This window comes from Battus philenor, unplaced genomic scaffold (assembly GCF_028537555.1).
Source record: "Battus philenor isolate CCGP_79_NKW_IND1 unplaced genomic scaffold, ilBatPhil1.0.hap1 SCAF_27, whole genome shotgun sequence".
Classification (NCBI taxonomy): Eukaryota; Metazoa; Arthropoda; class Insecta; order Lepidoptera; family Papilionidae; genus Battus; species Battus philenor.
In genome coordinates this window covers 7,907,689-7,923,411 of record NW_027181690.1, presented here as the reverse complement: position 1 = coordinate 7,923,411, position 15,723 = coordinate 7,907,689, and the positions used below count along the sequence as shown (strand labels likewise).

The 15,723-nt window shown below is 32.9% G+C and overlaps 1 protein-coding gene across 1 annotated transcript in view; it reads right to left on the bottom strand.

Annotated features, from left to right (window-relative positions):
• The window catches only part of LOC137925628 (nucleolar protein 4), a 223,806-nt gene that overhangs the window by 76,224 nt on the left and 131,859 nt on the right, over window positions 1-15,723 (bottom strand). Inside the window, exon 4 of the mRNA XM_068769101.1 lies at window positions 14,193-15,065. Coding sequence (XP_068625202.1) covers window positions 14,193-15,065 — 873 coding nt within the window. The remainder of the gene's footprint in view (window positions 1-14,192; window positions 15,066-15,723) is intronic.

Here is a 15,723-nt window from a genome sequence, read left to right as displayed (position 1 = left end):
TACAAAGTCTATCAACTGATATGATGATAATGATGTCTGATCATTTATTTATTTATTTAATATTCTTTATTGTACACGTTAAGATACATTTAATAAGTTTTACAATAATATACAAAAAGTACAATGGGCGGCCTTATCACACAAGGCAATCTCTTACAGACAACAACAACTTATGGAAAAGGTAAAAGTACTAATAAAGGGTAGTTTACGTGTACAAAAAATATATTTTCACAAACAAATGAACATAAACATACATATACATACATCAGACATAGATATATAGATACATAGACATAGATCAGTGTACTTGTAATGTAAATAATAACAAAAAATTGCGTGAATGAAATTAAAACCAATTTATACTTAAAAGTAACAGTGTTAGACAATACCATATTAAATAAAAATAAAATTGAAAAATTTCAACGCAATTTAAAAAAAATGATTCGTTATTGATTTAGGCTTTAAGAGGATGAAGCTCATTTGCTATAAATTAATGTATGGTACATCCTGTCTCGAGTCGAGTCATCAAAAGTTTTCAAAAATAGTAAACAACGTAATTATAGTATAGTAAAACTATTAAAATTCATTATTGTTTACAATGACTTTGCTAAATCTGTACTGCCGGAAGTTCTCGGCCTATCACAATCCTAAATAAAACACAAAATTAATTTAACATATTTTAGAATCTCTTTGTACAGGGTGATTGGAAATAAGTGTAAAACGTTTAAATGATTTTGTTGAAAAATAAACTATAAATTCACCTCTTTAAGACTTGTATACTTATAACCAATTATCCTGAATAAATAATTATAAAAATAAGGACACGCGGTATGTGATTATAACCCGAAATAAATTATAAGGATATAATGAATTGTCATGCATTTTTTATTTAAAATCGTTTAAAAAAGAGTTTTTCTATATATTTTCTTCCAAATATGTTTAGATGATGACACCGAATATGTTACAGTTTCTTCGAGAAATTCGCTACACTACATCTCTCGAGAAATTATTCATATATAAGTTTTTATTTAATTTCTTTGGTCAAATTTCACTATATAAGTCGTACATTACTTTTATTCTGCTAAAAATGAAACGACAGGTTTATCCATTTTCGCAGTAGATCCTTTTCCCGTGATACTCAACAATAAGACCGAGCAAGAACATCTCGTCGCCATTGTCCGGGCCACACCTCAAAGGACGCTCTCAAGTTGACGTCATTGTCGCTCTAATAATCCCAAGCAAGCACCTAAATCCTTATCCCGGACCGAATTACCGAAACGCACACGAGATATAAATTAAACGAAATATTTCATCTTTGAATTTTTTTATACTAACTTGTACTTAAATAAAACTGTTTTTTATATTTTCCAATTTGAATCTATACTGGCCATTACTCGAGTACGTCATGAAAATAAAGTCAGCCGATTCAAATTTGATAGTACCAAGTATCAATTTGAGATGCTACAATCGCTTTTTAATCTATGAGCTCACAATAAAGTCAGTCAGACTTTTTTGTAAGCACTTACAAATATGTCTAATTCTGTATTAAAAGCCAATCTTTCCCTTGCTGTATTATAACCTAAAAATCATTTATACTGTATCTACGAACACTCGTGCAAACTATGTGTATTGTCGTCTACATTCAGACCATAGATACCCACTGCAAGACACTGGCGTCGTGCAAAGATATCTATAGTTACATATACCATATATACAATTTATGAATGTTCACAGAATATTTTTTGAGCAATCTGAAAAATGACTCTGAATGGTACAGCGCCATCTAGCGAACAATTGATGTATGAATGACGAACTACATAATAAAATAAAGTAAACATACATCAGTACACCATATTCGCCATGCTTGGCAGGTGGGATGGCAATCGCAGTGTGGTATGCAGAGGATGCTACTGCTCACTCCCTAGAAACTTGTGTATGAGTAGTGGGAATCCTTTATATTTATATAATGCATAAATTATGAATAACATAATATTGTATCTCAGGAATCAAACCCGCAACCTTCAAACGTATGTCACAGTCCTCTAACGCTGAGCTACCACTGTTCCACATATGTGCGTGTATATATATATATATATATATATATATATATATATATATATATATATATATATATATATATATATATGTATCATAAAGTATCATAAAGTAATATATATATGTATCATAAAGTAAGTCAAGTACAATAAGGATTTTAATTATTTATTACAATGTACCACATTACAGGTTTTTAAACAAATTTGGTATATTACGCAGCATTTGATTGGGCACATCGAGCAAAAGAATAATACAAAGCAACAATCGATATAGTTCTGTTTTATAGAGCACTTTCTTGAACGTACAGGGCTTCTAAATCCTGGTATGAATGTAGAGTTGTTAAAACAGACTTTAGTTAATAAAAATTACACTTAACTTGCACGGAATTATATCGAATTTACAAAGTCTACAATAAATTTCTTCCATGTTAGATTTCGGTTACATTACTATAAAACAAAAAACATTCGTTTTTATAACTCTTTATTTATATTTGCAAGTTAAATCGTCTAAACTTGTGAACGCTCGTCAGGTGCCAAATCAAATGCCGGGAACTTTGCATCACAGGTACAGTAATTACATTACCTATAGCGCCCATAGTATGTTATTATAAATCGAAATACTAAAATCACCATTCCAGACCTGGTAATTGCTTATGTAATTCACATGTAGAAAAAAAAACTAACATCCCGATGTACTTCTCATGTCAGAAACATCTAACTTTCATTTAGATACCTCGACACGTAGCGAAAACATTAATAATTAACTTAAGCCTCAAAATGAGGAACGAAATTCAGACTACACTGAGAAGAGTGTAACGAAATTGTTCTAACCTTTTCAATGAAGGCTAAATGAAAGTGGGCGGGTAATTTAGCTCGTTAGAAGGACGACAGATGGACTCTAAGGTCAGTAAAGTGGTCAGGGCTAAGAGGTACCAGTCCAGGAGTGATCAAAGGATAAATGAACATATAAAATTGCTCGCAGAGCAAAAACTTACCCGGACGGTGTCAATACAATTACAAATTTAATATAATAATTAAAATTGTTATTAAATTATTAACTACGATTATTAATCGTAATTTTGTAATGTTAATCTGTGCTACACAAGGAGTTATTTTTATTCTTGTTATTTAAGGTAATAGAATATGCAGAAATTACAATAATCTTAACGCTATAATCGCCTTATTTTAACATCTCAGGTACATCGTACTAGTTCCGAAAGAAGTATTTGTTTTGTAATATATGATGTTTGTGATGTGTAATAGATAATATATATAAATACGCATAAATATTTTTCAATATATATAAATATATATGAGTAGTGATAGCACAAAGGTAAGAACTGAGACTTGTGTTCGTAGATCGCGGGTTTGACTCGCGGGATGCAATGGTGTGATGGTGAAGATAGACAGCTTTTAAATAAATAAATACGTAACATAATTTTACTTTTAAATTGCATTTATTTATTCGACCTCCTTCGTGCTAAACGAGCGTAACCGTTGAAAAAAAATATCTAAAGCCGAAGCTCGGAACGTAGCTACGTAAATCCAAAGGAAAATCGCTCACGAAGCGAAACCATATCACGATAGGTTCGAACGGATTTTTCCATGTAATTCTATGTTTCACTTCTAACGTTATTTTATGAGACTTTAATTTTTTTATACTCTAAAAAACAAAAAAAACTATTACTACAAAAATAATCGAAAAATGATCCGGTCTTTAACACCTTGTAGTATATCAAAAATTAAATATAGCAATATTGACTATACGAATATGACTAAATAGTATTCTATTTTAAAACTTTTATGCGGGTAAACTTCTTGCGAAATATAATACCTTATTATACCGTATTTGATACATATCTCATATGACAACTATTTTTAGGTTATTTCAAAATGAGTGCCAACCTTTAGGAATTACGCAATAACAATTTTCGTTGCGTCTGTCGATATTATTTTTTTGACCCTATTATCACAGATGATCAATATGCAATTGATCATCTGTGATGATTTAAAGGGTTGAATGTTAGCTTATTTGCCATTAGATACCTTTATAGCTTTTCACCTATTTCTGATCATTCTGTCTAAAATTATTACTCTAAAATGTGTTTTTTTTTCTATTGGAATACGAGAAGCCAATAACTACTGGCAGCACAACTTTTATACGTAAATTGAATTTTTAAAGCGATTTTTATTACTATATTATCATTACGTTATTTATTATTTCTAAAACAATAGATTTTACGATAGGATTTACCATGTATAAACAGATAGCAAAAGAGAGATAGATTAGCACCTTTAAATCTTTTACACCTCTAACCGATCATCCTGTATATAAGAATTCGGTCTACCGGTCAAGTCCAATCCGCACCTTAAATGTGCAAATTAGCCAATGAAAGAAAATCAATCATATTCTCTAAGTTGGAATTCGTATTCAAATGTCACTTTACCTTAGAAGTGAAGCTGACGTGCTCTGGCTTATATAATGGTGGTAATTAAAACTCAATCCGGTATACTGTACATTTAAATCGAGAGATATTGAGGCCAAGGCGAAGTACATGCAATTTCTGGTTAAGGCGCAATACCTGTCAGGAGGCAGAACTAGTTATAACGATGTATACACTGAGGGTGCGGCCATAGAAAAGCTCGCGTAGCGATTTTTTTTTAATCTAAATGAACAACAGATTGTTGTTATTTTGATTAATAATAAAATGAAGTGAATAAATAGTTCAAGAATTATTTTCAATTTCTTTACGAATTCTTCAATTATGGCAATGTACAGTTAAACTTTTGTATATAAAAAAAACAAAACTGAAAAAATTATAGTATAGATAGTATCTAGTAAAATTTTTGATCTTTAATAGGCGCTTAGTATTTTAAGTAGGTACCTTTGTTACGTTCTAAAAGTAATTTCGTTGTAACAGTAGGAAAAGCATACACATACTCTAGTTTTAACCGTAACGAAATAATTTCTGTAAAATTCATTTTAAAATTATCTGCAGCTAGGCAGAAAATCTCACGCTCGCGCTACGCCATCTTATACACAGCCTTACCCCTTATAAGGGGTAGATGGCATGTGCCAGCCACCCCGTTGTCGTTTACCCTGCTTACCGTCGCTACCAGGCGAGCATAGCACACTGAGAATTTTAACGGAATTAGTAGCGAGCCCGCCAGCAGGGCGCCGCAGTAAATTCACCGCACGCGTACCAGGAGCTGAGGGTAGGGCGCCGCCCACCTCCACGCCTTGTATTAGCGCCTAGTAGCTCGCGAGCTCGAGGTGTCTGCACGCAACGGCAAAACAGAAATTTACCCAACCGAAAATAATTTTCCAGCTCGCGTCGTGAAGGGAGAAAACGAGGTTGTTTTCGACGCCCGCTGCTTTTTAACCAGACGCAACGGCTCTGGAGGGATATACATTTTTGAAATTTATTTTTTTTTCAACGCTCAAACGGTATCTTTTGAGCACCCCAAAAAGACGAGAAGAAAAGAATCCAGTAAAGCCAAGTAAAGAGGCCACTAAACATTTCAACGTTTATGCAAGAATTCGAAATACACAGGTGCATAAATCTATATAATCAGAGATACATTTCAAAAGTATTTGTGAACTAATTAATATAAAATATGAATGTAGACAAAATTTTATTAATAAGTTAAAGTAAAGAACAAAAACAGAGCTACGTTCTTAATCAAACAGTCAATTCGTGTGGAATTAGAATGATTTGCCTCAATATTAACAATTCTCCGTTGAGCGCTTTACGCCACGAATATAGATGGGGTCCCAAAGACCCCCGTGTTATTAAAACACAGAATCGATAAGCAAGGGGACGAAACTTAATTATGTCATGATTCAAGGTCAGACGGGATGCAGTCCTCAATTTTGTTTGTAAATATTATCACTTCGAATGACATCAGTATTTGATTATATTTAACATAAAGTCAAATAATACTCAGTATCTACTATATTTTATTGTTTCGTTAAATACGTACCATTATCTATTTTTCAATAGTGTGCAAGCTGTGTTTATGTATACGAGAAACCATAATGAATATACATATGAAAATTCGTAAAATCCAAAAATTACTTTGTTGCAGAAATTTTAAGCAAAAATTATAAAAAGGTTTGAGAAAAAAATTCTTTATATACTGTAACATACTGTATAAACCGAATAAGTTTGTTTCTCTTTTCAGGCGCGTTTGGAACCCTCGTGCGCCACATATTTCAAGTATGCGATTATGGGGGGGCCTAATTTGATTCTAGTTATCATCAAACTGGACGCTTCTGGCATTTTTCCCTTGACGTACATAAGTGGTCACTCTAAATAATTCAATGTGAATAATAATATTAATAAACGAATCCTAGACTGTCTACCACTCGTAGCGCAGCGGTAGATTACCGAGACCTGGGGTCATAGGTCGAAGGTTCGATTCTTCTATGACATAGTTTTACATAATTTACTCCTTTCATAGACAACTTTCCAGAAAATTGGCACCAGCATCTTCTGCGTATAATAATACCACATTGAGATAATCAACCCGCCTGCCATAGATATGCAGGAGGTCCATACCTTGTGGTGGGCGTCAATATGAATAAAATTACTATAACGACAAATTCCAGAATAACTAGACGATCCATATCTCAAAATAAAGAACGTAAGACGTTAACTTATGTAGCATCAAATTCTAGCTAAAATCATATATTTTGCGGACAGGCAAAATTTTTAAGTCTTTATTTTATTTTTCGAGTATAAGTTCGAGGCCTTCTAGGCCCTAATATTTCAATAGATAAATCATTGAAATATTAGGAAGACCGAAAAGTAATGCAGCTTTCTTAAGTTAAATTCGCAAGACTACGTTTTTAACACGTCTTTTTATTTCTAAACAACAATATATTCACCTTCGTTATGAAAAACCTTTTGCCATCTAGTATACAATTTTTTAAATAACATAACGGTAAAAATTAATTGGTTTTTCTGTAAAATATGTCGACAGAAACGACATTACTTTCCGGTCTCCCTAATACAAAATTAATAGCTATTTCGTATTTCGTAATATATATTATCTTATCTAAATATTATCTCATCCATTTCGTATAACAATAAACTGAGAGTTCATTAACTTTTACCAATTATTTAAAATATGTAATAACTGCTCAATGGTTACAACTCAAAAATAATAAAAATGTTGACAAAAGTCATACGTTAATTCAACAAAATTTTTATTTCTATGAATACTCATTTTAATATTCATAGAAATAAAAATAAACCCATAAACATAAAGATCATTTAATTTAATTTTCTTTATTGTACACGCTAAAAAACACGAATATTTTCATAATAATAAACAAAAAAGCACAATGAGCAGTCTTATCACATGAAGCATATTATTCCAGATAGTTAACGTGTACAAAAACTACATATATACAATCATACATACGTATAAAGCATGTATGCATTACAATAAATAACGTATAATACATATTACGGTATAATACATTATTGTATTTTGGTTGTTTATGTAGCGATATATAAAACACACAAAAATATATGAAGTTAGTTCCATTGGCAACTTAAAGCTTAACCTTTCCATGATTGTTTGTTTTTATAGACTAATCAATCATAGAAGTAATGATAACGTTTTAGGTTTTTTGTTTTATTTACGATTAATAAAAGTTATCATATTTTACAGCTTTTCCGTTAGAATGTACAAGCCAGTAACTGTACGACGTCACAATCAGTCAAGCGTATGTAATAAGATCGGATGTATGATAATGAAGTGTTTCCATACATTACATCACTCGCACTGCATAGAACATTAGATGACACACACGTACATAAGTATTATCGCAGCAAACTTCTAATCTGTTACATAGAAGCGGTAGCACGAGCCGCAAGTGCGGGCCAGCGAATAAAATAGCCTGTTGTGTTATTAACAGCCCCTACAGGAGAAAAAAGGGGGCGGGCGTAAAGCTAAGTAATGGCTGGATATGATACGCCAGCGTGGTTCGTTTTTCAACAAAAAAAAACTAACATTCTGGAAATAACACGAATTTCATTTTCATTTTGCTAATATTCAACAATGAAATTATTTCTTTAAAATCTCTTAATCAATTTAATGTTAATAATATGTGTGTAATCACAAATAAAATACAATAAAAAATAAATTATACATTTTGAGAAAAGCGTAAATATTTTTGGTTTATTTATTTAAAATATTCAAAATAAATTAATGAACAAGTATAGAAAATAAGCAGCTTACAGTAGAAATATATCAACTCGCCTATATTGGTTAAATAAAAACAAATTGTTTAAAGTATGGGAGGTGCAATAATATTCTTTTAATTTTCTTTTAGTACTTTTTCGGATTAAACAGATATTACAATATGTCAGTAGCACACGTCATTTTACATATTTCGACTTACTGTTGTTCAGTAAGGCAGAATTTTGTATTTTACGATTTTGGATAACTTTTATTGTTAAATTTTGTTTACGTTAGGTGAGTATTAAAAATATAAATCGTATTCAGAACACTTTTCTAGAATTTGAATATATAGACGTTAGAATACGTAGGTAATTTGGACTAGGCTATGGATCCAAAATACCTCTTACATCTTTATTCTTAAGTTATGGGTAAATCTTTCAAGCGTTACTTTGATAGATATATATGTACGTAAACAGCGCTAAAGAAAATATTTTTGTACTCACAAATTTGATTACAATGTAGGTAGGTTTATAACTACGTTACGAACATGCCAACCACAATAACAACTAAAAAAAAATTACTAATTTGTTTTGTAACAGAAAAGTAACTGATATTTCCGCGTTATAAAGCAAGCGTTGTTAGTTAGACAACGTTTCATCGTAACAAACCCTCGAATAGCTCTAATAACTCATTCAGTCCAACTATATCCGTGTCCTTAGTATCCGAGAAAAAAGGGGGGAGGGTCGAATCCCACAAGGGGTGGCCGGCAATGGACTGAAGGAGCCCCAATCAATCTTACAAGTCGCACTGCGATGGGGGCTAGGGCGGGGGGTAAGGTACTTTCGGGGGTCGTAGGGACGGTACCCTCTTACGGACGGTCTACTACTGACCCTTCGGATCGCTCAGCGTGGAAAACGTCGCAACTGAACTTTTGCGACGATATTACGAATTGTTTCTATAAGGGTTTCAACTAAATATTAATAGTGTGAAATCCATACCTTATTATTTGTTTTCGTCTTCATACATTTTAAATATTTTTTCATACGCAATATCATTAATATTTTAATTAAAGGCAACGCGTAAAAGTTGAGTAATTAAAACAAATTTCTCTACTTGCCTAATTTCAAGCCCTTTTACATATAATTGGATGAAATACAAAGTGATCAAATTAAAATTTATTATTTAGATTTTCATTTAAATACAAACTTTATGTCTATTACGCATATATAAAATTTATAACAAAAAATGTTAATAATTAATAAACGATTTGTTCTCAGAAAAAACCGACAAACTCTTAGATACAGTGTTTTTCAATATTTTAAATTTCAAAGCGCTCGCTTCCTTTTTCAATATGAAAAGCGACATAAAAAATTATCCCATACCGTTACTAAATTATATAAGCGACAACGATATTAAAATGGTTTCCGACTAATTCACATCTAGTCCAAAAGCATTATATCTTTTACAATAGACGTTATTATATAGTAAGTAAAGGCAAGAAAACGTCTTGGATCGTACGTCGAAGTTGCGAAAAAACGTCATCAGAAAGTATACTTGCCCACTTCTCCGGCGGGCGTCGTTTTTGTGTCTTGTCTAATACCGTGACGCCCCCTCCGGCTGATGAAACCTCGTGCCTCCACCCCACGTCACCCCTAGACCACCCCCGAGTTCGCCCCAAGCGAGAAAAATGAGTTAGAAAAGATGCGGCACCCGATTATGGCGTAACGCTCTGGTCCTTTGTGTGGGACATTCGTCTGAATCAATCGTAGGTCGCAGGAGCCGCCGCGAGCTTTACGGGGTTACGTGTCAGGTGGCGTTCGCATTACGTCTATAAATCCTGCGCTCCTAATACCTCCGCAAGCGCTGACACCTACCCTCCGGGTTGCTTGAAAAATTTGATAGAACATTAAGTTTTTCCCACATACAGAGCAATTAAAACAACTTTTATTTACTTGCACATATATGTTGGAAGGCGAGATGGAATCTATTTACGACTAACCACTGGTTTATGATTCAAAAATTCTGTTACAAATTAAACACGTCTTTATGTTTTTACTACTTTTTTAACAATCCTTTATTACCGTATGTCAGAAAAGGGTATCTAAAATTAATAAAAGACATCAAAAGATAAACATAATATTCAGCCGCATCCCACTTATATTTGTATGTTAAAAGTTTAGAAAGTAAAACGCATGACACAACGAAATTAATTGCCTTCGATACTTTAGGAAATCGGTCACAATTAAACTTATAGGGATATGAAAGAGAGATAATGACCAATGATACAATATCCTCATTGAGACATTACTTTCCTATACAGATTAAAAAGGTTACATAAAAATGAGTGAAATAAAACTATTTTTATTGTTACCATTAATAAATACGTAGATAAAAAAATCATATAAATACAGTGCGTAAATAACATACATATAAATACAACTTTTATCGAAAAAATAAAACACAAAACTAATGTATAAACTTTATCTGAATACAGAGATAATTTACCGTCCAAAATACCTCAATGTCTGACGAAGACCTTTAACGAATGTGTGTTGCCAGTAATGATATACGGATCCGAGAAGTGGTCAATTACGAAGTGCCTCATGAGAAGGCTCAAAGTCAACCCGAGAGCAAAGAATAGAGCTATGCACGGACTTTCGTAACGAGGAGGTTCTCAGAAAAACCAAGGTCACCGACGTAGCTCCAAGAATTGCCTTCTGAAATGGCAATGAACGGGGCCCATCGATCGTTGCAATCTATGGCCGTTGAATATGGTTTACAAGGTTCGTAACGTATAATTTTTTGTGGTCACTCCCGCGATGTTTATACACATTTTATTATATAATTTTTTATTGCAAAACTCGGACAATTCTTACCAATATGATTTTATTCTCCTAAGACAGACGATCGAAAATAACCTAGGGTCGAGTCAAAGGCAACGCCGTGTGACATCACATAAATAGAATCGTTTATTTATCTTACTATAAATAAAAAATCGTTTGAAATACACTTATGTAATCTTCATATACTAATATTATCTTCATATACAACATCTTTCATACAAGTTTAATAAAGAGTACCACAGTTTTTTTTTAATTATTTTATACAAAATAAGACAAACAGGTTGTGATTGTAATGTAACACAAGCAAGGCTGTGTTTGTGTAATGAATTAATTGAAACAATGCGTTATTATACAATAATTTGCAAAACAATCTTCCTTATTCTCGAGAGAGAACAAACAAGCCTTAAAACAAAATTATAGTAACATATTAGTAGAGTAATCATTTGATTAAATATAGCGCTCATAAAGCTAGAATTACACGCCCGGCAACAGAAAAGTTAACATTGTTATCATATTTTTTCTATTTTCTAAAACTATGAAATTTCTTTTGTTTGATTTCTTTTGTTCATTCTTTCATAATATTTTTAATTTAGGCTATTTTTGTGATTATTTGTGAGCGTATTACTGGCACTCAAAAAAAACAGAGTCCAATTTGTAAGAAACTTAAACTCCAATAAGGGTCCAACGCCCAAACACATAGCACTAAAAAGAAAGTCAATTTTTAACTTAATATTAATTTCGTAAAAATGAGTCCTCTGAAGTTGCAAAGTGTAAAACTCAAGAAGTTGCCCTGGAAAAAATTAAGAAATTGGAATGAAAATAGCTAAGTTTTTTCCAAAATTCTGCAGTAAAAAAAAATCACATACAGACTATTTTTTGAGCAATACTTTTGACACCATGACAGAACAACCAGTTTGAATATAAAACAATTTTCACGAAAATAAACAAAATAGAAATCAGCCACGCTCGTGGCGTAAATAGGTTTCTGTATTCGAACAGCAGAGCCACGAATCAGATAGCGCGTCTATCCCTAAAACGACCAATTGATCGTAAAACGCCTTCAGTATAGATTTCGTGAAGTAAAGCGGAGATTTTTATCATCAGGCCATACTTTGTTCTATTTGTCAGAGAAAAGCCTCGATAGTATTTTAACAATTGTGATGTCAGCTACTATGACGTAATTAACATTATTTTACCTTTAAAAGGGTAAAGGTCAGCAAAACGCTTTTTTACACTTTTTCCAATCAAATTAATAATTTTTCTTCTATTGGAATACGATAAGCCAATAACTTCTGGAATCATGGTCTGCAAGGAGTAATAGCAAACAATGATTAACTTTAAAATATAGTAAGCCGAATTTCATAAACGCTCGTTGTTACTTTACTATTATTACGTTATTAATTATTTGTGAAACCATAGACTGAGTAAGCTGTACCATAATTGACAGCAAATGAACTAGCTATACATTCACCCCATTAAAACACACATATTTACAATCGTCCATTTCAAAGTATTATTCATTTAAAATATCTACTTCATATAAAAACAAATAACTTATTTACGTGTTTATATCTGATTTTGTCTTATCATATATGTTATATCATATCTCTTTTATCTAAAACTAACTTTGAGACCTGATATTTAATTTTCATCATCACCATTTTAGGCATAAACGTCCACTAGACATAAGCTTCCTCCAAAGATTTCCAATATGACTAATACGAAGCGACATCTTACCTGTATCAAGCTATAAATTACGGGTCGACATAGTTTTATGTAAGAGAATGTTTACCTTATTCAGCTTAGCAACGCTCTTTAACCAAAATATGATATATTCATTGCTCTCTAAAAGCTTTACATAAACTGAACCTTGTGAATATGACTTTCTAATTTACCATTAAGATAGTAGACTAAATCTGATTACTAATTTAGACACTAATTATTGTGTTTACGTAAAGTGACAAGGATTTCCTTAACCCAAATATACTATAAAGTCAGTTAGAGACATGAGATGATTGATACTTTGATTAAAAAATAACTGTTGTAAATTGGTAAGTTAAATGAAAATATAGTTTTTACTAGTTGTAGCGAGTTTAGAATTACAGCATTCTCATCTCGAAGCAGCGGCAAAGGCTACCCACACATCAGTAATATTATTTAAAACTCGCAACACAAAATTTTCGTACCACGTACGTGTTAAAATTACAATTCGAAAACAAAATTTCTGAAATCATAACAGGGAAGGCACGGAGGCTACAAAGGCGGTCCTGCGGGTCGGAACGACCGCCGTCGCTTTGTAAGGGTTTAGTTAGCAGAAGTTTAAAGCTAGGGTTAAAAGCGGTGGACGCCGCAAATTCGGTATCGTGTTTATTTTCCCCTAAAATTTTCTCAGAGAAAAACATATTCGTATTTCAGCCGCTAAAATGACGCTTTCATACATCAAACGTTATAACATAATTATTGAACATAACGTTGCACGCTAATTGTTGTTATAAAAGCTATGCATATCCCTCGGGATATTCGTGTGTAGAACATTTGTTTGCACAGTTGGTGCATTGGCTTAGTGGCTCAGTATCGCCTGCGTTCTTTTATTTTTAGCCCCAGTACTAAAATTTTATTTATCATTATACCTACTCACTATAACTTTGAATTTTAAAAATAAAATATTCTAAGAATAATAACGTCTAGTTTGGAAAATAAACTATATTGTTGTTAGTTAAATATGGAAAAGCTTTAAGAGTTGAAAGCGTAACTCATTCATCATCAAAAAGCTTAAAAGCTTTTATACTTATTTCCGATAATCCTGTATAAACTGATCACCATGAAATATTTTCCATTTTTCCATTGGGATGCCTCTAAAAGTACATTATCTGCAGAGACAGATAGTAAAAAATAATTAATTTTAATATGTAGTAATCCTAATTTTAGAAACGTTTTTTTACCATATCATTACCACGTTATTTATTTTTGAAGAGCTATACGTTCACCCTTTCTAATCTTTTACATCTATAAATAATAACACAGTATACATGTATTTTAATAGTACATAAAAAAATACAAGTTTGATAAAAAAAATCATAAGAAAACTAGAAACACTTACCTTGGATTCGCCGTCTAAGCTGTCTTGGTAGGCCATACTTCTCATGTGCTTGAGGTAAGCAGTTGTAATTGGTACACTGTAGTCAATGTCTTCTCCTCCATAGTACAATCCTCCATCAGGCCTCCAAGGCCTAGGATACCTGGCGTAGGAATTAGAATACTCTATACTCGACGGCAGCAATTTCTTTCTAGGCGGCGACCGTGACTTGGGCGGATCTTTCGACGTTAAATTCGCAACGTCCAACGGGTTATACTTCTTTTCTTTCTTTACTTCAACTTTTAATTCTTTAGCTTCTACGTTTTCTGTCGTCTTTGTACTTTCTTTATCACTGTCTTCTGTTATTTTTTCTTCTTCTTGTTTCTCCTCCGGTATTAGTAGAATGGGCGGACTATCTGTCTTCACGTCTTCAACATCAATTAAGCTGTTTTCGTCCTTGTCAATCTCGGGGTCAGTGCGGACGGGTTGTTCTTCTCTGAACGCGGGTTCGACTGAAGAACTTCTGTTCAACAGGGGGGCTGCGTCAAATCCGTTGACTTTTTTTGATGTGAGTTCTATGTAAGTTGGTTCTTGGTCTTCTGTGTCTGCTGGTTTGGGACTGTCGACCTTCTTGAGTGGTTGGAGTTCTGTGTAGTCGAATTTAGGTTCGTAAGGATAGTTTGAATGCGCCGCGTCTATTTCCGATTCCCAGTTTCTTGTGTAATCCGGGGCGCAGTGTGGTAGGAACGGTAGATAAGTGGGATGCCTGGTGGGCGACGGCGATGGAGTGGGGAGCGGAGGAGGGGAAGCGCTCCGTGGCCGCCGCGCACACTCTGCGCATCCGGTGAGGAAACGTGTGACCGCCTCCCGTGGAAGAAACGCGTACGTTTCCGTTATCTGTTGGCAAAAAACACCATTATTCTTATTTTTATCCGAATTCACTGTTTATATATATAGTTTTGTTAGTGTTATTTTACTAGTTTTGTTATTTACGTAATAATTAAAACTTATCCAATGTATTAAAAATTTGATGTGGAACAATGATGATCATCCACGGAACGTAACTAATTTTTACCGATAACAACCAACTTGATGGTTTCGATGGAAAGAACCGTAATGTTAAACATGTTTCAAGGACAATCTTTTGAGAAAAACAAGAAGTTGCCAATCACAATAACAGAGATGTTACAAATCAACAGGAATTTTTAAAACCACTTTTCTTTTACCAAAACATAGAGTACAATAATGTAAGTATAAATGCCGAAAACAGTTGAAAGTTTAAAAATTAATTCATCCTCGTTTACCGCTTTAAAGGATAATAAATTAAAATATTGGATTTAATAGCATTTGTATCAAGATCAGATCACGAGGAAACTAACTGTGAAAATAAATTTGTTAGCCCGCTGCCTTCCTAAGATGTGGTTTCTATTTTCTGAACTTTAATTTGGTATACAAAAATAATTAGATTTATGAAAATAAATGGTAATCGGGATAAAAACTATCCCATTTTTATAGTTTGCAAAATAATCCTTAGAAAAATTTAAATCCTTTGCAT